Below are 18,789 nucleotides of genomic sequence, written 5' to 3'. Positions count from 1 at the left end.
TAGCAAACGTTGCCTACTAAAAATGCTTTGGTTACAGTGACTGCACACAAGGACAAGGATACAATAACATTCATCTGTGGGAGCTGGAATCACATTGCCAACCTGTGGGTCAGTGAAGCTAACAGCTCTGCCAATGATGTTTATGTCGAGAGCAGGGTATGAACTACCAACCCTCGAACCAGTGGACAAACACTCACTGAGCTACTGTCGCCCATTAACCAAGAACATAAGGTGTGGAGGTCAAATCCACAGGACAATTAAATCGATTCTGTATTAGTGTAACAAATATAATATAATTTGTGATATAAAGTGACATTAATAAATGGTATATGTGTCCTGCAACAAATGACAAGTGAGTATATCAATTATGTTTGCAGTTTGAAGAAGCATACAACATCTCCTCCACTGAGTTATAGCCAGCTCAGCACAAACGTCGGTACAGAGGTGTAGATTTAGAGTGTCGGGAATACCTCAGATATACAGCAGCGACAGCAGCACCGTTTTCCTGTTTATCACAAGTGCTTTGAACCTGAGCCGAACCAATCCCGGGTCTTTCAAGTCTTTCTGCGGGCTGTTTCCTCCGCGTGGGTCTGCATCAAGGTCCCATGAACCATATATCAAACTTTAGCCTGCATTCTCCCACTAGTCTGCACAAGGAAATATAAAGCAATACTGCAAATCATTCTGGTAAACAGATACTTACAATATTGTTCTTATTGTTTTCATTTTTAGAAGTGGTATTGGTACTGGTAGTGTAGAGGTGGGAGATATATTGAAAATGTAGATATAGAGATATATTGAAAATGTAGATGGAGGTATGCAAAATTAAAATAGCCAGTTTATTGTCTATATTAAAACTATTAAAATTACCTAAAAAAAGAGAAACATCTCGAACAATTTTCCAAACAAGAGTATAGTGAATTGTATGATCCTCCAGGTTTTGTGCTATACTTAAACCTCAATCAAGACATTTACAGACACAGTAGATCATTCCTGATACAAAGTTAAAATACCGGCTGAATATTGTAAATGAGAAAATTATAATATTAATTTTTCTCAATATCGCCCATCCTTCCTTTTTTATAACCAAATAGTGCATAGTTTAGTAAATCAAGGACACTATTATTCAAAAGGCAGCCAGAGAACTTGTAGAAAGAGGCAATTCAGTCAATACTCTGCATTACCACTTGTTAACATGGTGGTAGCAGATTTAGGATTTCTCCTCCATTATCCAAAGCTGTTTAACACTGAAGTAGACAAAGAGGAAAATATATCATGTACATTGCTTGAAAAATCTGTGTGGCATGAATTATCTTGGGTTGTTTATTTTTGGTTGAAAGCAGTCCCATTTTAGTTAAGCCTATTTTGTAAAGTTGACTGTTGAATATTATGAGTCCCAAAGCAATGTCTATGTACCAGAACATTTGGTGTTATAATTATCTAGCATTAAATGGTGGAAGTTTGAAGCATCCTGTGAGTTGCTGTTATAGCCTTTGGCAGGTGTAGCCTAAAGACACAGCAGCTGACGACTTAAGCCACTAAAGCCAGTGCACATTTGCTGTTTGGCAATTTTAAGCCGTATCTTGTTTAAACAGTTTCTTACATAATTGGCAGTTTGCACAGATAAAATTGCATAAAAGAAAACATTTAAGGAACAACCATTCTGTTCCGTTATTGCGATGTTTCACTATATGGCATTAAACTTCTATCTCCAGACAAGCAGGTCAGATCTGTAGAGAGGTGACCCAGCGAACACCAAGAATGCTTGATTTTTAGCAATAAAAATAAACTCTTACGCAATTAATAAATACTAGTTAGATACGTTTATTACCCAAGTTGAACATTCTAGGCAAAGCAATAACATCTCAATGGAAACAAGAAGATGGCATACCCCCCACGAGAAAAGTTACATAGTGCACCTTTAAGAGCATGAGGGAATATGAATGAATGAGTTGAATGAATTATTAGTGTAACTTTCTTGGCTGGTTAATGGCAACATACCATCACCAGCAGCAGCAGCAAATCCCATATTACATAACACTACCATATGCCAGTATTGATGTGGAAGCCCGGAGCTCCTGGTTGGACCTCCTCCTCTCTCCTCTCTCCTCTTCTCTCCCTGCTGCAGTCAGTGGTGAATCCTCGGCAGCCTGGTCGACAGTGAAACGGCAGAGTAATAATAATGCCATCTGGAACAGCTGTCAGGCCGGGACTCTCACCCAGGCTTATTAGAGAGCACGGAGGAGCAGAGGGACATCCTTCATCAGCGCACAGGGAGGTGAAGAAGCACATGGACACAAGATGAGAAGTATGGTGATCACGCTGGGATGTAAATGAGACTAGGATATGCAAAAAAGTACATTAAGATAGATTTATATACTGAAACATCCATTAAATTTGCATAGATGGTTTATATTTTCTGTATACAAATTTTAATGAAGACTAGATAAAGCATGTGGTGTCTTTTTTGGCATAGAAAATATATGTTGAAACTGATGTTGAAGTTATATAAGCAGTAGAACTAGGTATTAAGCAGAAGCAACAAGATGAAGTGATAATTATGCAGCTCATTTCGCATTGCAGTTACTACAGCTATGGGTAAATGTAAACTCCTTATCCTTGAGAATATTTGTCATTTTTGGCAATTGTATACCACATATTGAAGATAACCAATTTGTTGGGGTATCCTAATGCAATACATAATCTCCTTGTGGGTCCAGCTGTGATGATGTGAATCTAGAGGCACAACAAGCCTTTTACCTTGAGATCTGAGCATCCCACTGAATAAATAATCTCAAACACATCAAAAGCATCTCAGCTCAAGGTGTAGGCTATATTTTATTTATGAAATACAATCATTCAAAGTACTCTATTTATCTTTGTGCATAGAGGTGAGAAGCTGTGCCTCTGATGCTGCTACAGACACAGGCTAGGCTCTGTAAATGCCTGCACATTTCTTTTAACAGCCTGGGATTAATTTGGTCTGCAGGTTAATGAGGAACTGACACCGGCAAATTTGGCAGTTATACGTTATATTCGAAATTATTGAGATTCTTGGCCTATTAGCAAGATATAGGCTAGCACATGTCCTTTTATTTTGGGTCCTGGTTTGAGCCCACTTTAGCCTAGGATTAGTTTCGAATTTAGTTCCAGTTTAGTCACAGTTTTGGTGTGGTCAATGCGCATGTGTAAACGCAGCCTAATTGTTAACAAAGTAGGTTTTCACATTGGCCACCTCTGACCCTCTCCCGTTGACCTCTCACCTCAAGCTTCGTCCAGTCGCTCTCTTGCGCGTGGTCCACTTCACTCGCCTCGCGCTTCTTCCGCCGTTACCCCGGTAACTGGAGGGGAAAGTGGGCGGAGCACGTGGCATTCTGCGGCCTCGTGCTGTCATTAACATCTGAAGACCGTTAATTGCTGCAGTTTAAAAGTTAGTGAGCTTCCTTCGACTTTCTGCTTATTTTAATCAACATAAACTAATGAAATTTTCATCATGAAAACTTTAAACAATGACGAGGAGGAAGGGGTGACTGAGGAATTTCTCCGGTTCAATGCAACAGGTAAAGATTGTTAATAAAACATCAGTTGCAAGTTTATCTTAACTTAGTAGATTCATTTCAGGAACCAGCGTAGAATTCACTAAAGCTGATGAAATGACTGAGGTTTCTTTTGAAGCAGGTAAGTTTTTGTTTTTTTAATATATTAGTACACAACCACAGCTCAGTTACAGCAACAGCTCAAAAGTTATAAAATGGAGCTCGGGAATGAACGTCAAAAACTTCACTTACTGGCCAAATATCCAGAGATGCATTAGCAAACACAATATAACAGAGTAAACAAAAAAGCAGTGGAGCAACCCAGTATTACTGATGAAAGCACTTACCACACTGTATTGTCAGAAAAGTACTTTGGATGAACGCCGTGCTTAGTATTTAGCAGTTATGTTGTAATCATGCATCTATTAGTCAGTGATGGAAAGTAACGAAGTAAAAGTAGTAAAGTACTGTACTTAAGTATACAATATCATCTGCACTTTACTTAAATAGATTTTGAAGTGGATACTTTTTACTTTACTTAACTACATTTGAGAGCAGGTACCTTCTACTCCAAGTATTTTTCATAGTTGTTTGAGACCTGCAGAAAAGGCTGAGGGGTTTATTTTTAACAATTTTTAGCAAACAAAAATATACAAATTTTAAAAACTAGTAATTTAATTGTTTCTGTTGAACAAAATTCAACACAAAACAGGCACTTTAATACTTGCTCTGGTATCTTTACTTGCATATTTCTTCCACCACTGCTGTTAGGCCAAAGAGGCATAAGTCAGGCCAATTTCTATAATACATCTGTGTGTCAGTTAAGTCAAATTGGAATGTATTTACCACTATAATGTATAAATAATAGCCTAGTTAGTTTTCCATGAAAACATATGCCCATACTCCCCAGACGTTTGTATCATCTAATACACTTAGTAGACATGAGTAATAGTTCCCACACACCATAAGGAACCGGCAGTAAGAGGGCGTGAGTGAAAGACCAATTATATAATGCTTTTGGTAGGAGGCCCCAATTGTCTTCTGTGGCTTTGCAACTGATAAAATTCCTCAGTCTGCACAATATCACTATCAAGGAAGTTTTGGTACTGCGAACATACTCCAAATCAGAAACAAATCAACATTACACACACTAAAAACAATCATAAAAAGATAACAAAATTAGCTGCATAAATAGCAAATAAAATGTGTATATTGATCATTTGTAATATATTTACAATAATACTGTCTTGTTACTTTTAATGCTGGTAAATATTTTTTCACAATACAGTGAGCTAAATAATAGATTACAAACACATTGCATCCCTGGACACTTCATAAAGTGAAGAACTTACAAATGTGTTACTGCGGCAGGTTATCCGCAGATGTAAAATTTTAAAGTGCAAGTCTCATTTAATTTTGATTCTCTTTTACTACACTACTTAATTCCTCAGTGATGTGGTTGTAATGAACTGTTCACTGCCTTGCATACTATTAACCTTATGAACCTTCCTTTGCTTTATCTCTTCGCTTTAATTGGTCTTTTTCAAACTGTGGCTTTAAAGTTGTGTGAATGGTGAAGAATGACCTTGGGTTTGTCTAAGCAGCTCTGTGTTCCTCATCATCAGTGTGTGTTATTGTGAGTAAGAGGCGTTTTTCCTTTGCCATTTGGCTGGCACTTTGAAGCAGCCCTGGTGAAGTGCAGAGTGTATACAGCAGGACATGTTGTTGTTGAGCTCCTTTGGGAGAGCAGCCTCTATCTGTAGTGCTGTTAACACTGTGCTACCATGTCCAGAGACCCCTTTGGGATTACACCCAAGACCTGCTAACATGGAGAGGTCGCACCATTAAGAGTAAACAGCCAGGGGTCAGCAGCCTGTATACTTTAGTTATATCTTTAGTACAGTATTCTGAAAAAATATATTTAAATATAACTGCTTTTGATTAGATGAATTTTATTGCCTAATTGTGTCCATGTGAGGTGAACATCTTCATAATACAATATATAGGTATTATTTTCTAAAATAATGTAATCTAATGTTTCTGAATCCTATACTAGCTGATTGTCTCATGAGGTGCTTTGGCAACAGACAGGACATAAAATACAGAATGATTTGATGTTTACTATGATCCCCAAACCAGATGATGAAAGGAGCCTGTCAAAGAAGGTTGCCCTCTGCAGTGGAGTGTGGGGCCCTTGGGAGTAAGGTTTAGTGTTAATTGTTTTAGTGTCACTCATTAGACTAGAGTGGTGCAGCAGTGTGCAGAGAGTCCATAGATGAAGCTGTTAATCAGCTGTGATGGAGTGGCTGGTCAGGGCTGCTGCCCTCTGAGGCCTTTTATCTGACAGGTTAAAGACATTACCCACTGCAGCAGGACATGCTGCATTACATCACTCAAACACTTAGCAACATATTGATTCATGTTGTCTGTTAGCCGTCACAGATACGCTGCAGCGTGTTTCAGATCTACTGCACTATCAAGATGTTTAGCCCACTCAATGACAAATTCACATTGACCCATGCTTCGGTTTATAGTACTTTATAACCACAACAAATGCACTTCTCTGGGAAACAAATTGGCATTATCAAGCCCATCGGCTACAGCATCTTGTTTATTTTTCAAAATGTGTGCAACCTTTTCCCTGGGTCTGGGGCGTATTTGTCTTGGTTTGACACGCGGCAGTGACAGCTCACTCAGCGCGCGGCTCAGTCTGACAGATAACAAGACGCTTGTGTGATCTTATACTCTGTGAAACATATAAATACTCTGTGAAACATATAAATATATATATATATACCTGACAGCAGCAGCACACATGTTTAAGACTCTGCACCAGGTCACCTTGGTCTACAGCACAAAGTCATCTTAACATAAAAAAATCATACTTCCACAGACCAGGCTGTGAATTTATATCACAGCTAAAAAAACTACCTCCCCAGTCCATAAAAACTTTAACACTGTGGTGTGAACTCAGTATGGCTGTTCACTCAGCTCTGAACTGAAACCCATCAATTATTATTATTCTCAAAACTCTTGTCTTGAAATAGTAAATATGCCACCGAGTAAAAAAAAAAAAAAAGTCTCGTATAAAATTGTACACATATATAGTTATAATTTGCAGCTGACTAGTTGACTAATGGAAAAGGTGCATATCCTACTTCAGTCTGCATTCAAATAGCATGCAACATTTCTAGTTTGAATACTAAAATGCAGTGTTTTTTGTTATCCATAAAGAATACAGGCCTGGCCCTTTTGTATCTTTCTGTTTGGAAGTGGCATTGTGTTGCATGTATAAATACGCATAATAATGATGAGACTGTGCCAGGATGAATCACCTTGGCCCACATTCAGGGGCTGTTTATGTGAACAATATCATACATTTAGCTTGTGTTGTTTCTTGTGTGTATACAGTTGAACATGGACACATATTTGATTGTTGTGTTAGCGATCCCTTTTTGGTGTGGATGTGAAAGTGGACAATGTGGAGAGGAAATCCCACCCACCGTTTGTCCACTCAGTGTCTGTGCTGTCTTCCTGCCCTGGGACGCATAGTACAATGCAACAAGGTGCCCTTTGCTGTTTATTGCTTGGGTTTTAATGCACCTCAGAGCTGGGGTGAATTTTAAATGGAGCTCCAATGACATTTTTAGAAATCAGGTAAAAGGCTAGGGACTTTATTCTTCAAAAAGAGGCACCTTCATTTATTTTGATAATACTGACACATACTCATGGAGAATTATTAATAGCACAAAGAGCCATTGTAAAGTGGTGAGTTACAGAAATAAACTCTGGTCCTGCCCAAGGAATATTGGAATTGAGAATAGATCTGAGCAGACTTCATGCTGCTTACACAAAACACTGTCAGGGATGGTCCACCACAGCAAATAAGAAATGCTTAAATGTCATTTTTCCATACAGCTACTTTAAGCTAATAAATCTATGTAACATGGGCCAAAATATGGGCTAGCTAGTGCTTAGATATGTTCAGTGCTTCTCATGTGTTGCTATTGGTTGCTTACTACCCCCGGACCTCTCTTGATTGTTGAACTCCAGTCGGAATAATCTTTAAGGGATAACTTTGTCTGTTTCCTAATTTATATCAATAACAAATTTCATAACAATGGCTGAATGTCCATCCTAGCCCCTAACCCCTCATTCACCACATAGCCTTGCACTTTTTAGTGGACTTAATAGTGCAGCCACTCGCAGAGACACTCACTACATTCGGGTCATGTCACTCTGGCGTCAGGGTGAAAAAAACAGTTCACAAAATAATGATCATTTTGGACTGGCATAGTATTTATGGACTGATAATAACCATACAAGTTTTTGTCAAGCTGGATCTCACATAAACTGATTATATTATTAATTTTTTAAAATCTGAAACTGGAAATTATTGCTCTGCTAACAGCTCAAGCTAAGGTAAGAGGCTAACGCTAGCAACTTTACACAGCAATGGTTTATTTAAGAGTGTTTTATTCATAATCAGAGATCAATAGGGCGATAAACCAGTGCTTCTATCTCCTTTCATTCAGTCGTGTGGTGTCCAGTTAAAGACCTGTCGCTGTCCACTCTCACAATACATTGTGGTCTATATTGACCAGTCTAGTGACCACTGATGCTCACTATTTTTCAAAGTTTTTTTGAATGCACTATTTTCTCACCTGCTGGTCATTTGGACACCACTAAAAATGGTGCTCTCTCTAGCTCTCTAACTAGGGAATAGTGTGGACTCTTCCTTAGTTACAACACTGTGTGATAAGTAGTTGTTTCACAGCATGCTAGTGTTTTTTGTTGTTTTTGTTTTGTTTTAGTAAGGAAACTTTAACAAATTTTAATTACAATATGTAATGTACAACACAACATAACTATAGTTTCTTGAATTTTATTATGTGTTCTTATACTCAATTTTTTAAGATCAAATGTGCATCTAGTCTCAATAGTAGTCACAGACCATATACTACAGACCATGGCAATAATAGTAAATGTATAGTTCCAGCGACAATTCACCTGATCTTGACAGCAGTGAAACTGTAGCAGTTCTTTTTTATTGGCACAACAGTAAATCTGTTTTAGTGGGGTGATGTGGAAAGCCAACCTCAGAGAGCGGAGTGTCTCTGTCAGCATCACTTCCTCATGATATCTTTTGAAAACCTAAAGACAACAAACATTTCCTGCAGAGTCGTGTGTGTCCGCGTGCCACTCGAAGAGGAAGCACAGGTCAGGGGACAGGTTTGCTGTTTCTTTTTTTCTAAATCACTACAAGATTGGACTGTGTTTAGGGAGATAAAAACAAACTATTTCACCACCAACTGATAAGATATGCCCTGCTCTTGACTGTCCTCTAACCAGCAGAGGGCAGTGTCTCAAAAAGTCTTTACACTATAAATTCTGAACTTACTTTTCATGGATAGCTAAAATCATTGTTGTATGCACTGGTTTTCACAGGCCCAAATAAACATGCTTTATTTGCTATATCTGTCAATGTCTGCATTTTTTATTATTCAGTTGAGTTGCTTCAACAATAAGTGTGCATTGAAAGCTGACTGGATTTCCTAAGAAGCACAAGTACAACAACATAATGATTTATAATAGCTTGATCTGCTATCTACTGCTGTTAGTCAAGCAATAGTTAGACCTGTCACAACAATTACAATCAACTTCAATAGGCAATTGATGGAACAATATTTGAGGCTCAATATTTATTGTGGGTACCTTTTCTTTGCACTGGGTTTCAGATGTCATCACAACATGGTATAGGCCAACATTATTTAATACTGATGCAGGTCAATTAAAATTCATATTGTTCAATTGTAGGTTTTTGTTTTAATACAGAAAGTTGTCTACCCTATAGTAGAAAGGTCAGGTTCATAATTTGTGGATTTACCTTTTGGATATTTCATGGCAAAGTACAGTGTAATCAAAAGGAAAAACTGGCTTTTGCACAACATGTGAGTGTGATATTATTACATTCTATAATCTTAAAACCACCAATAGTGGGGACATTTGTGTTATTTTTTGTAATATGATAAGATTTTACATATAGGTGGTTAAAGAAATAAGTTCTACGGCTAATTATTGCTTCATTTTGCTGTTTATTTACTGTTTATTGTACGTAAAAAGTTGACTTGGTTTATCCCTCTTTAGAGTTGTGTCAGTGACATGAAGTAATTTCAATCTAGTTTATTGTAATGTTTTCTGAAGCAGTGTATCATGCTTCAAAATGTGTTATTGTGATGGGCCCAGAGATAATTAATGGTGGCGGAGCGTGCAGTCTTCCTCTTTTATGTAATGTGGTTGAGGCAGTGTGCTGTTGTCTTCTGCAAACTTGAAGTCAATAAAAGCCAAAGGGTCATACACAGTCTCAGTGGCACTAACAAAAGTACCTCTAAAGTAGCACATATGGAGGTAAATGTCTGTGAATTGGGACTCTATGGCAAAAAAAACAAAAAAAAAGATTCTTTCTAACTGTTGACCTTACAGTACTGTCATTTTTGAATCACATGATACTGGCCAGACAACTTGGGCATCCTTGGTTTTACATTTCAATTTATGGCAAGTTTTAATTCAAATCTGAATTATACATTTTGAATGCCAATCAGTAAATATGTTTGAAAGAGATAGTGCCATTCTAGGCTTAAAATAGTTTTATGACTTAACTTGAACATTTTGCAAAACACTTATTATCCCAGATTTGTGTAATTGAAAAGCCAGTGTGTAAATGATGTTGCGTAGTTTGTGCTGGCTGTATTGTAGCATACCAGTCCAGATATGTGTGCTTCGTGTCGTCTCTCTGCTCGAGACGCTTTTGCCTCAGAGAACCTAATCAAGTTGTTGGTCTCCAAATTAAATCTGGAGCTCGTTTGTGACCTGAAATATGCCCCCATCCCCACGGCAGCAGTGGAGTCCTGAACACTGGCTCTTATAGTGCTCAGTGTGTGTGTGTGTGTGTGTGTGTGTGTGTGTGTGTGGGGGGGGGGGGGGGGGTGTGGTGTGTGTGTGTGCGTGTGTGGGGGTGTGTGTGTGTATGTGTGTGGGCACAAATAACAAGAACCAGCTGCTCCTCCACTATTCCCTATTTTAATTAATGAGTCACTTTTAATGCTAAAATAAGATATTTATATAACATGACACACCAGTTATCATGTTGTTACAGCAGCTTCATCTGTGTTATTTTGGCTAGATTTGGACATATTTGAGAAAAATCTCTAGTTCATGTTTTAGGAGTCATTAGTACAATGCAAAATTATTTGACGATCTTATATCAACCTCAAATCTTCTTGAACTGTGAAATGTGATGAAAAGTGTTATAAAACTGTTATGTATTATTATTACATCACCATCAGTGGAAGTTAAGATAGTATGCACTTTCAGTTAGGGCTGAATGATTTGGGAAAATATATAAACGTGTCCAGAAGAACTGACAGAAAGACTCAAATGTGAATTGACATGTGAACTAATTCAAGAATCACATTTCAGAACATGTTCGTACAGATTTCAGTTACAGGGTTAGCAGTTTTTATGCAGAATAAGACAGGATCTTTTGTTGTTTTTGGTGAAAATGTCTTCAAAAATTGCAGTGATTTGCCAGTTGTGTCCAGTCAAATTGCAATTTCAATTTGATTGCAATTAATCTTGCAGCCCTACTAGTTATAGTCATAGTAATATAATTTTCTTGCACCAGTTTGAAATTAAAACAGAACTGTCTTCTGCTGATGCTTCTGTGAACTGGAAGACAAAACTGCCAGTCTCCCACATGGAGCTGGGAAAGACATAATAGAGTTAGTTGAAAGCAGCCCATGCACAGAGCCACATACGGCACATACACAACACCCACTGACGCCTGGCGCTAATGAAGGTTGTTCCCCGTCAAAGCAGTGCAGGATTCCCTCTCTGACTGATGACTCACGAAGCTGTCTCTGGTCCTGTTTGTGCATCATTACTCACACCGATGCTTTACCTTTATTATATTACAATCGTGTGGCAGAGGGAGATATCTGCCAAGCGTCCAAACACAAGTGTCATTGTTAAACAGCACTAAAGTCAGGAGTGTGTCTATAGAGCTATTACATGTTGGCATTCTAATAAGTTGTACAGCACTCATACGATATCTGCCACAAGGACAAAGGAACACCATGCAGCACTGTTCCAGACTAAACAGCCGACCCAACTACACAATATTGCAATAAGCATCTCCCAGCATTACATAATAACCTTGGAAATTATGCAATCATGGCCATTATCATCATGAAATTATATGCTAAGCACAGTTTAAGTAATGCATTGTACATTTCAGCACTTTGTAATCAGCTGTGATTCATAACAAAACAGCCACATTCCTAAATACATTATTTTTATGTATCAAGCAATCCAGTGGAGTTACATTGGATAAATCTGAAAGATATGTTAATGTTGCCCATTAAAGCATTACAATGTGATTTTACATCACATGATATTGGAGGATTTCTTGATAGGAACTGTTGTTACATATTGTTTTGTCTGTTGCTTGAACTTAATCCTTAAATCCTGTAGAAACATGGGCTCATTTACCTCTAATCATTTACACACTATAATACAGTTAAATGATCACACACGTATGTCATTAGTTTACATTTTGTTATGTGATCTCGAATCACTTGATAATAGAAACAAGTCTATTGACTTAGTTCAAAAATGCAGAACTGATTCTCTAATGCTGGTATTGCCTCTGCATAGAAACATTTTGTTTTATCAAGTAGTGGATTTTACTGAGTCTTTATTTTTGAAAAATTACCATGACATTTTTTAATCCTATAACCTGGAGCCTAGATTTTACGATGAATCACAAGCGCACACAGAGCCTTGGGGGTATGGGGTAGGTGAAACAGAAATTTTCGTAACTGTCAAGCCTCAAATGCAGGACAATGCATAATAGACAGGTTACTTAAAAACGCTATACACACATTTTACTGTCTTAAAAATGTGAAAAACAAAGCTTGCTTGTTTAAAAATGTTTGCAGCATTCCATACTTATTCCTCACTTCTTTACCACATTCCAAATGTCCTAATTCTTCACCGCATTGAATTTATTAGTGTTTTCACAACTTTCAGAGGCTAAAGTGGTGTTTTGGCGTCACGCCACTGATAACTACTTTTTTTCTTTTTACTACTAACAACAACTAGCCTGCTAACTGCGCAACAACAACAACAACAACAACAACAACTTCCTGGTTTGTGGACAATGAAAATGCTTTATAGTTAGCTGCTGGCAGCACACAGTAATCTTATTTTGACCCAAAAAACAAAAAACAAAAACAAACTTTACTCAACTACATGGACACCACATTAAACGTGCTTGAAACTATCAAAATATAACTCCAAGTAAGGTTATACTGAGGAAAAGCCATTATAACATGGTTAAAAGATTAAAACAGTTGATTTCAATAATAAGTCTCCTTAAAGTGAAATCCTTGTGTCACACTAACTGCAGGTTCTTGTGGTTCTTTCTTGTGGCTCTTTATTGAATGCAGGAACCGCACTCAGACAGGGGCACTGGGCCAGGGTCAGAGCTGCTCACCACTCTGTGGTCTTTAATCTGTGGTGGTGATTCAGCTCTTACCAACACACACCCCCACAGACACACAAGCACACACACATGCACAAGCACACACACACCCACATAGCATGCTGGGAGCCTCCTGGAGCCATTCACTGCGATAACTGCTGCCATAGAGGGGCTGCCCTGGGCACTCCACATCACACGGACTACACCAGCCTGATACACACGCCACCATTGCAAATGTGACGGCACCACTCTACCTGTGGATTCCTCTAGGGCAGGACTAGATATTTCAGTGAATTCTGCTATTTAAGTCAATGCTATTTAAGTCAATTTAAGTTAATGCTACATATCTAAAAATGTCAGCTACTGTGTAAGAGCATGTGTGACTTCTGGTGTAGAAACCACAGTAGGTTGATGATATCACTTGTTGGTCCTGTCAGTCTGTCAGACCTACACAATTTATGTGGGAGGAGGAAGTTCAATAGCAGTGATAATGTATCTCTTCTCAAGCCTCTGATGAACACTAGAATAAGCCAGCAGTGGAGTGTACAAATGTTACTGTTGCTGACATGAAAATTTAACACTACTTGCTACTAATATTAAAAATACGTAAAACAATCATAAAGTTTGGTATTAGAAGCAAGTTGCCCTCACATTGGATGCACTAGCTCTAGTTGATGTCTGTGTGTGCATATTTAAATGAGCTGTGATGCCCCTTGTGTTTAAGCACACGTCTATATCCAGATGCCAGAGCCGCAGGTTGGCGCAGGGCGAGAGGTGTCCCGCAGGGGCCCTGTGCTCCTGTGTCTCTGACTGACGCATCCCTCCTCACAGAGCCCGGGGTCCACAGCACACAGCCCTATGCAAATCAATGACCTTTCACTCAGCATTTACATCACTGTGGGAAATTAATGCTTTGAACATCTCCATATATGGCTTCAAGTTTGATTAAACTAACCAAGGTCTTTATGGGAACATTATTTGTAATACATTATTCTGTCATGCAGAAATAAGCAGTCGATAAAGATCACAGATTAGGCTGGAGAGATACTATTATTTCTCTAATGTAGAACATACATATTTATCTGCTATGACCTTTAAGATTTAGAGACATAATGTAAATGTACATCCATGAATGAATCATGAATAAGAGCTCTATTATGAACATTTTATATTTGGAAGAGGGTGTGAGTGAATATTTGGGTGATTTTTGGCCAAAGCATGTATCAGCACGTGTCACAGCAGCGTTTCCACCAGGACCCTGTCACTTTAGGTTGGTTTAACGCATTAATCATCACTAAACATGCAACACACAAGAGGAAGCAGAGGAGGGTTGTGAAAGGTACGCTTTGCCCTCTTTCCACCGCATACTGTTCACAGCAGCACAATATGAAGCTAAAACACTTCCTGCTGCTGAAGAAAAGGAAAGACTTCATACTGTTCAGAGCTGTCATGTGCCTTTGTCTGGAACCACAACCTTCAATGTCAGTTTGGGGAAAACTGTCAACCTCTTTGTTTTTACCTTGAAGAATGATCAGAAATAAGCTAAATTTTATTTGTCCATAATAAAAAAAAAAAAACAAAACAAAAAAAACATAGAGAAATACTCGTTTTGAATGTTTCACAGTTTTAGAAAGCACATGCCTTTCAGCTATTTTTATTTAACTAATTGATACATAAATTATTTTTGAAGACCTCTGTAGTCTGTAAGCTTATTAAAACACTAATTTGAACAGTCACCCTTAAGGAAGCATTTTATTTATATATAATACTACAAACATAAACCAAAAACAAATATTTATCTCCAGCCAATATTATTAGGACGTCCTGTTTAAATAGTGGATGGGGAGGACACACCCAATGGTTAGTTACTAAACATACACAGTAGTAGTTCTAATTTCCAGTAGTTTATCTGTAGCCTCTTCCTGCGTCGTACACACTGGGGTGAGTGTGAGAATGGCCTGTTGCTGCACCGTGCATCACTTTGACATTGAGTTTGAGTGCAACCGGAGCAGAGCACAGACACAGATGTGAGAGGATATATGGTCACATGGTCAGAGTGGACGCTGCCCAGGTGTGTCACATGTTGCATGTGGGGCTGTGAGCTCCGGCTCAGTGCTGAGAGGTGTGTCGTGACGCCTGCTCCGGCTCTGTGAAGGAGCCACACCATAGGCTGCTGAGTGGTGGGCTGGAAACAGAACGTAGAAGCCTCTAGGACCCAGCGGACAGACGGAGCGCAGGCAGGCTGAGCGGCTGAGTCACTGCATGTGTCTGAGGCAGTCAGAAACAGAGCAGAGCAGGAGCAGAGGTGATCTCACACTCATCAGCACAGGATAACACAACCATGATGGGTTGACTGGGGGAGCGCTCCAGAGGAAGTGTGCATTCGGCCACCGCTCGCTCTGCCATGGAGACCAACAAAGTTCTTCATTTTGTGCCTTCGGGTAAGTGCCCAGAGCTGCTGTGCTGTGTGCATGTGTGTGCGCTCCATGGGAGAACCTTGGGGTTCCCTACCTGTAACCTGAGAAGCTCAGTGAAAACAGGGCACTCCGCGGCACTCACAGGGCAGATGTTTGACCGTGCACGCTCCCGCTCTCCAACTCATGTTTTTTTGCTTTTCTTTCCGTGTAGTTTGGAATGTGGCAGTCTCCATTAGTGCCCAAATTCCTGTTTTCAATTCTTGTTTCAGAAGAGGTTGGAGTTTTGAAGTGCGTAAGAAATCCAGATGTTTTTGTGGATTTTTGAACGAAAATATGCTTCCTTTTTTTCTTTTTTTCCTTGTTTATATGTGGTATGCGACAGGAGGGCTTCCTGCGTCGTAATTCTTCAGATCAGGAACTAAGCCTTGAGAGATCAGGCTTTTATTTGAAACCCACCCAGAGACCGTCAGTCTACCTGTCGAACATGAACAGCTGGAATTCACTGAAATCAGGCACAAATGCACTTTTTCATGTGTTGCTGACAGGGCTCGTGCAGGGGCATGCAAAGGGTTAACGGCAGCAGAGGAAACAGCTTGCATAGATCTTTGTGTTGTGGGCTTTATTATCTTTTTCACTGAAGGACAAATTGAAAGAAGAATGTGTTGCTCTGTCAGTGTGTGTTGAGCGCCCTGCAACATGTGTGAGCTGGAGACATGCAGCAGTAGATTAGTGTTGGTGGCAGCCACAGGAGACTCTGCTCCTCTGAGACCCAGAACCCATTTGAGGTGCGATGCTTTAGCCCCACTTTCATTTTGTCTGGCCCATCTTCGTCTGATCAGGACCTAATATGGCATTGTTCTGTCTGAGGGTTTGTGTGTTGTGTTCAATACTGTTCTTTGCATCACTAAGTAGAAGTGATGGACATGGCCATGGCTCGTCCTCTGAAGAGTCATTTGCATTCATTTGCTTATGAGCTGATTAAAGGTGGAGAGAGCATATTTGATCCTGGCAACAGAGCTTGTTTATCAAGAACGAAACATGCTCATAGCCTTCACTACGTTTGATGGAGACATTTTGGATTTGTCCAAATCGAAAGGGTCTGCATTATTATGTCTTTGAACCTAACCTTGACTATAAATCTGTACATACTGGCTTTTTGTCCTTAGGTATTGGAAACCATCTACATCAATTTGATGTCTGTTAATAATGAATTGAATTTTGGAAAAAATAGCTGGAAAATCCAAATATGTTTGGGGAAGAATTTGACATTATAACACAGGTAAGCACTGCATATGGCCTACTGTTTTCATTCTTTTACCATCTTAGCTAGTAAGCTTGGTCTCTTTACAGAGCTTATATGATTATTTTAACCTATATAATTAAATATCAATTTATAAATAATTCAATAAAAAATCTAAGTCATAATATATAACAATTAATTTACTTTCACACATAATCACACATAATGCCCTATGACATGTGTCAAACTCAAAGCCCGGGGGCCAAATGCGGCCCGCCACGTCATTTTATGTGGCCCGCGAGAAGATAAATTAAAAGGTATGACTGTCATTTTAAAATAAGTCTATACTGCTTTAACGTTTGCCCTGACAATAAACTAATGAGATTTTCCCAGCAAGTGACTGAGAAATATTTGCAAATAATCATCACAAAATGTTCATGAAGAGGAAAATTGTTGGCATGGAAGTTGAAGGTGAATACAAGTTTGTGCTTTGAGGAGAAAAACCTGTATGTTTTTGTGTTATGAGGCAGGGTCAGTACAGTCTACGTCGACATTCGGTTACATTTAGTGACATTTACACTGCCGCATAGTTACATCTGGCCCTTGATGGTGGCCATATTGCTGATGTGGCCTTTGGTGAAAATGAGTTTGACGCCCCTGCCCTATGATATACATATCCTACATACTCTTGTAAATTAATTTGTTATTAAAGCAACCATCCACTCCATCCCTTTTTTTTTTACCAGTAGATGGCAAATGTGGAACCTGTTCCCCCCCCTCAACTCATCTAGCCTTTGTTCAGGCACATTATCAGACGGCAGCAATGTAGACAGCATCTAGTGGTGTTATGTGAGAATGCAACATGCACGGATCGGCCAGTCTAATTATGGATGGTAGCTTTAAGTGAATATTGCCAAAGTTTGATGTACCTGGGCATCCATTATTCTCTGGCCTGCACTTGATTGTGGAACACACACATCAGCCCCTTTGATTGGGGAAATACTCCTCCCTGCTGTCATGCCTGAGCCTTATAAAGCTTACAGCTGCAGCAGAGCCGCTACACAACACAATGTACACAGTACACGCAGGGAACACAATTACACAGTTACACAGTGCACACAGTGAACACAGTACACACTGAACACAGTGAACACAGTTACACAGTGCACACAGTGAACACAGTGCACACTGAACACAGTGAACACAGTTACACAGTACACACAGTGAACAGTGTTATGCAGTTACACAGTACCCACAGTGAACACAGTTACACAATACACACAGTGAACACAGGGAGACAGTATACACTGTGAACACAATTACACAGTAGACATGGTGAACACAGTGAACACAGTTACACAGTATGCTCAGTAAACACAGTGCATACAGTGAACACAGTGAATACAGTGAACTGTGAACACAGTGAGTAATGTGAGCGATGGTGCTGTCATTATGTGAGGAAACCTGCTGACAGGTGAAGGAGCAGCTAGCGTCGTGGGAGGAGGACAGGAGACAGGGGAATCACTTGATGCTCTTGTAAATGAGCACACGGCTTCCTCATGTAATTACACTCAGATGATATTGTGTTGAGTTTTCACACATTCACCTTTAGAGATGCCGTGGAGATGCTCGGAAAAATGCCAGCTGTCTTTAAAAGGTGCAGCGTGGCTAAACTTGAGCTTTGGCTTTGGGAATAAGCTCTTTTAGATTCACTGTATTTCCCTGGGGTTTTGTTCACGATTCATTACATTTCATAAAGGGATTACTCCGAGCTGGAGATGAGCAGTAAGTCATTACAGTATCATCAGTATTAGTGACTATTGTAATGGCATTCATTGCTATTATGACCGGGAAATATCATGACATTTGAGATTTTACTCATTTACATACTAAATGGTGTTTAATGACACACAAATGGAATTCCTACCACAAGGGGTCTCTCAGTCAAATCACTAACAAAAGATGTATTGACCAGTCAAATAAAAACACTTGTAATACTACAGCTTTTGACAAAAAAGCATTTTTGTAACAAAGTTTTGATACTGCTTTGGT

The 18,789-nt window shown here is 39.2% G+C and overlaps 1 protein-coding gene across 2 annotated transcripts in view; it reads left to right on the top strand.

Moving 5' to 3' along the window:
• Positions 1 to 15,278: 15,278 nt before the first annotated feature.
• Positions 15,279 to 18,789, top strand: part of slc4a11 (solute carrier family 4 member 11) — a 93,396-nt gene continuing 89,885 nt past the window's right edge. Inside the window, exon 1 of one of the 2 annotated variants that reach the window (XM_033988102.2) lies at positions 15,279 to 15,521. In XM_033988102.2, the coding sequence (XP_033843993.1) occupies positions 15,485 to 15,521 (37 nt within the window). In that variant the 5' untranslated portion in view covers positions 15,279 to 15,484. The remainder of the gene's footprint in view (positions 15,522 to 18,789) is intronic. The other variant, XM_055230950.1, reaches the window with a different exon arrangement.

This window comes from Periophthalmus magnuspinnatus, chromosome 22 (genome assembly GCF_009829125.3).
Source record: "Periophthalmus magnuspinnatus isolate fPerMag1 chromosome 22, fPerMag1.2.pri, whole genome shotgun sequence".
Classification (NCBI taxonomy): domain Eukaryota; kingdom Metazoa; phylum Chordata; class Actinopteri; order Gobiiformes; family Gobiidae; genus Periophthalmus; species Periophthalmus magnuspinnatus.
The sequence above is the reverse complement of the archived record's forward strand: the minus strand, read 5'-3'. Positions and strand labels throughout refer to the sequence as shown.